Source organism: Parus major, chromosome 23 (genome assembly GCF_001522545.3).
Source record: "Parus major isolate Abel chromosome 23, Parus_major1.1, whole genome shotgun sequence".
Lineage (NCBI taxonomy): Eukaryota > Metazoa > Chordata > Aves > Passeriformes > Paridae > Parus > Parus major.
In genome coordinates, this window is record NC_031791.1 from 4,593,974 (window position 1) to 4,599,141 (window position 5,168).

Here is a 5,168-nt window from a genome sequence, read left to right on the forward strand (position 1 = left end):
TGTGTGTCCCGCCCCGGGCTGTGTGTGTCCCGCCCCGGGCTCTGTGTGTCCCGCCCCGGGCTCTGTGTGTCCGGCCCCGGGCTGTGTGTATCCCGCCCCGGGCCCTGTGTGTCCCGCCCCGGGCCGGTGGCTCTGGCTCTGCTCCTTCCGCCGGTGCCTCGGGCGGGGGCGAAGCCGCTCCGGCCCCTCCCGGGGAGCAGCAGCCGGCCCTGCCCGCTCCTCCCGCAGCCCTGCGGCCCCGGGCCCGTCTGGGTCCCCGTGAGGCTCAGTCCTGACCTACCGACCGCCCGGCACGGCCAGGGCACGAGGCATAAAACCTTTTTAATCACACATGGTGTGATGAATTTGACCTTCAGCTAAAAGCATATCATGCATGTATTTTGGCACAGGATAGCGTGTTGGTGGAGACCCACAGGGATCCTTAGGTGCAACTCCTGGCCCTGTACAGGACACCCCAGTAACCCCACCCTGAACCTGAGGGCATTGTCCAAACAATTCTGGAGCTCTAGCAGCCTTAGGGCAAATAACCCCTTCCTTGGGGAGTCTGTTTTTGTGGCAGAAATGGTTTTGGCCCTGTTTGGAACACTGATACGTGTTGTTTTCTTCAGTAGTACAATTATTTAATTTCTTAATGGCTAAACATTCATTTCAGTTTGAACCTTCAAAGTAAAAAGCTAAGGAAAAAATAAGGGTAGTTAAACTGGAAGGTTTGAGCTGTGCTTTTATCCCCAGGTTTTATCAAGCAGTTTTCTTCTTCAAGGCAGAGAAGCCTCTAGAGTCACACATGATACAAGGTGCCCCAAGTTAACAATTTATTGGAAAAGTTCAAAAGTTCTAGTAACGATATTACTCTAGTACAAATATAGATTTAAATGCATGAACTAAATAAAAACATCTCTGCATGATTGCTGTACATTAGAGGAAGATTACTCTTGGCTACCCACTTTGTAAAGAAAATGGAATGGAAGCTGGGTTAGGAGAAACAGCTCTAGAAATAAAGGACAAAAAAAGAGGCTCTTTTTAGCATGCACTCTCTAAGGAGCCAAAACAAAGTGAAAGCTCTGAAGCTTTGAGGAGTTCAGTTTTCCCATGTTTGTTTATGCTCTGTCACATGGTCACAGGATACAATCAGGTCCAATTACCAGAATCACACACAATCTGCTCGTCCTTGAATTCCAAGGAGTTGGCATTCACCTGAGTAACCAGGACTTCCCACAAAGAGCAAAGGTCACCCTTCATGTAACGGAGCTCAGCAAGGTATCTTGAAATATGGACAAACATTTGTTTGGAACTAAAATCAGATGGAAGGAACTTTACTCGGCATCTGTTGACTTATAGTGATCATCATCCACTGTGGAGTAGATGTGTCCCTCGCTGCTGAGGAATTCCACAGCTTGCCTTGAAGAAAAACCCCACAGTTGGTAAGTAGTTAGCAATTAGTTAGCAAAGGGAGTAAGTCACCACCTTTCTGCCAGGTAATTCCCACTTACAGACCCCATTCCCACAGTTCCCTCTGGGCAGCTGCCAAGGGAAGCTTTTGGTGTTTCTGTCTCATGGACACAGGGAGTTTCTGCTAAGCTATGGCAATCCCACTGAAGGTCACACTCTGCTTGAGCCACCACTCTGCACTTCCTGAATAATACCCACCACCCTGCTCCAGAGGGGACAGAACATACACAGGTCATGGAAGGTAATGACTGCTTTTCTAAGTCTCAGAAAGAAGTTATAAGAGATAGTGAAGGAGAACAGAACAGCCTATTCCTAGATTTTTTATCAGTGTACAGAGAGCAAGATAGTCCTTGAGCAGGAGAAATGGTACTGAACTGATAAACAGCTTGTTTTGAAAACAAGGAGCAGAGCAACTGGCAACAAGCTCATTCATTCAGGGCAGTGAATCATTTAAAATCTCTGGCTCCTGTGATGCTGGGACCACCTGAATTACCCACCCTGATTCACAGGTGAGTGTCTGGGCTTGTCCACCGTCCTCTCTGCCTCTGGAAGGACTGCCTGGATTTCCATAGCATCCTTCATTTCTACACACTTACTTGATCGTTAACATACTCATACTGTGGAGCTGGAGCTTCAAGTCTTGTAGACTCATCCCCTCTGGGACATGGCAGCTTTTGATCAAGTTCAGCACCTGGATGAGCAAGAAGGACACTACATCACATCTGAGGAGCCTCTGCTGCCACTGCTGGGCTCCAAGGAAAGCTGCTGGCACCCACCTGGCTCTGGTTTGCTGTGAGCCCGTTCACTGGCAGGCTGCCACCTCCTCCGTAGCCCCCCATGTCACTTATCCCAGTGGAGGAAAATGACTGTGGCACTCTTGATGCTGACTGGAATAATGAGAATAAAAAGTACTGTGGTTACCCAGGCTGCCCAAGCCCACCAAGTTCAAGACCCAGTGTTATCTCTAAGCCAGTAAGTAAAAACAGCTTCTGAACAGAAGTGGATTGCTGTTACACCTTCAGTGCTGCCCAGCTTTAAGCTTTCCAGCCCCACAGTGAGGCAATCTTCCCAGCAAAAGGTCCCTCTTTGGGAGGTCACCAGTCACCCAGGAAGGACCACAATGGAATCAAGATTTTGTACGTACCATAAGATTTTTTCTGAGCATCATATGTGCATTGACAATTTCTAGTATGTGTGTGGTGAACTCATTCATATTTTCCAGAGGCATGATCTTAAATGCTACCAAGCTCTTCTTATTCTTTCAGAGGAAAAAAAAAATACAAACACAAAACAAAGAAAACAATTTACAGCACAGCAACACAGAGATACCTAACAGCCAACCCAGCCATCCCCTCCAGGAGTGGGATAGCAGTGGGGAGAGAGCTCTGCATGCAGAGAAATGTTCTTCCAAAATGTTCTGACCTTCACCTTGTGCTGGTTTTTGCTGGGGTACAGTAGCATGGGCTAGTTTTGGACTTGTGCTGGATACAGTGTTGGTAATGCAGGGATGTTTTAGTCATTGCTCACCAACTCTTGCACAGAGCCAAGGGCTTTCCTGCTTCTCACACAGCTCCACCAGCATTAGGCTGGGAGGGGACAAGAAGCTGTGAGGGGAACCAGCTGGGACCCCCAGTGCCCCACGGGAGAACCCAGACCAGCCAGTGTCATGTTCAGTTATAAAACTGGTGAAAGAAGGAGGAAGAGGCACACCTGCCTGCCCATGGGAAGTGTGGAATGAATTCCTTGTTTTGCTTTACTTATTAAACTGCCTTTATCTGACCTCATGGGTTCTCTCACTCTGACCCTTCCAATTCCCTCCCACATCCCACTGGGAGCAAGAAAGCAGGATGTGATTTTGAAAGACAATGGAGACAGAGTCACTCCTCTTTCTAACCAGCTGGGAATTAACTGCACCTTGCCTTAATGCACATGCACCATTATTTGAATATTCAAACCACAGATGTGACATTAAGTGCTACATGAAGTCTCCCCATGAGAACTTGGTTGAAATCTCACAGTACCAACACTACAGAATCTGGTGGCCAGAAGTCTGCTCTGCTGAAAACACACTGATGACAAGGGGAATTTTGAAAGGATTCTCATTTTAAATACTCCTCTGCATTCAGGAACAATTAGAACACTATTAAATAAAACCCTAGCAGAGACATTGAAGGATTTTTTCAGAGACCACAACTAAGTAGTTATTTTTCAGCAGCCCCCTAGCACTAAGGCAGATCACCAATCCTTCACACCCCTGCTCCAGCCTCATGGCCACGACTCGCTGGTAACATGAGCTTACCTGGAATGACCGAAGGTGACCAGCTACTTTAACATAAGTTCCTGGAGGTACCACAACATTCTCACCTCCTGCCTCCTAACAGAGAGGGAGGAAAAAAAAGAGAGGTTTGCTGTTTCATGTTTCCATTTCTCAATTATCCCAATAAGCAACTTAGCAAAGCAGGCTCATCTCAAGCAAGCACAAACAACATGCATTCCTACATCCAGTAAGAGCAGTTAGAGAAACATAACTGTAAATTAAAAATGAATAAAAACACTGGTATACATTTCAGAGCAGTCAGAGCCAGTTGTCTGCTCTGCTGTGTCTGTCCACTTATGAGGGATTCTCACAGTGCAACAAGAGGAAAGGAACCTTGAACAATAAAAGACCAGGTGTTGAATTCCATAATCTGGCTGAAGGATGGGACAGGCCAGAGCCCTTTTTGAACTCATGCTAAACTTGCAGTAAGGAAACTGCCTGATTACCCTCTCAAAACTGTTCAACTGAACTCAGCTATACTAAACAGGCAGTCTCACACAACACCAGTGACCTCTGCTACAGCAGCATCTCCCCTGGATTTCAGGGACATGTTATGCCTAAAATACTTTATAGAAAAGCAGTATCTTTTGGATTAGAAAAGCTCTGTGAGAAGCAGGGAGTTGGTGCTGTTCAATAATCCTTACGGGTTCCTTCCAGCCGAGACACTGTATAATTCTACAACTTTTCTCTACCCACTGCTCTCAAAAGCTGCTAAAGAAGAGTATTCATAGCAAACACAACTCTTACATCAGTATCAACCCACTGCCTGACGTCCATCGGGGCTGCCGTCATGTCGTCCACTTTGTAGAGGATGTTGGTGGGCGCCTTCTCCGCGTGCCGGACGATGCCCACAACGGTGACCTGCGGCAGAGGAGGAGGATGAGGAGGAGGAGGAGGAGGAGGAAGGGTTGTTCGGGCCGGCCGCGACCGCCCCGGCGCCCACCTGCGAGATCTCCACGTCGCAGATCCGGAAGGTCTCGTCGACCTGCTCTGCCGCCAGCAGCTGCGACACGGTGCAGGGCACGATGTTCTGCGAGCGGCTCCGCTGCACGGGGCGGAGGGGCTGTCAGAGCCGGCCCCGGCCCCGGGCCCCGTCCCGCCGCCCCCGCCCGGCCTACCTGCTTCTTCTCCGCCTGGCCGCCGGCGGGAGACCCGAACCCGCCCGGGGACTGCGTGTAGCCGCCCGGGAGCCCCGCGCCGCCCATGCCGCCGTACCCGCCATCGAAATTCCCTAAGGGGGGAGAGAGAGGGACCGTGAGGCGGCGGCGGCGGCACAGCCCCCTTTCCCAGCGCTGCCGCCATCATGGGGAGCGGCGGCGGTAGCCTCGGGCCCCCCGGAGGCGGCGGGCACGACCCGCCCGGCCCCGCGCACCGTGCCCGCTCCACATGGCGCCGCTCCGGG

General features: G+C 50.1%; 1 protein-coding gene across 1 annotated transcript; it reads right to left on the reverse strand.

Annotated features, from left to right (window-relative positions):
- Positions 1-790: 790 nt before the first annotated feature.
- Positions 791-5,162, reverse strand: RPA2 (replication protein A2). Its single transcript, XM_015649533.1, has 9 exons — positions 5,139-5,162; positions 4,885-4,997; positions 4,710-4,811; positions 4,514-4,627; positions 3,749-3,823; positions 2,594-2,707; positions 2,226-2,336; positions 2,046-2,140; positions 791-1,398 (listed from the first exon to the last, which is right to left on the reverse strand). Exons 1-9 carry the CDS (start codon positions 5,152-5,154, stop codon positions 1,314-1,316), a joined length of 825 nt encoding a protein of 274 aa, XP_015505019.1. The 5' UTR covers positions 5,155-5,162; the 3' UTR covers positions 791-1,313.
- Between the last annotated feature and the right edge of the window lie 6 nt (positions 5,163-5,168).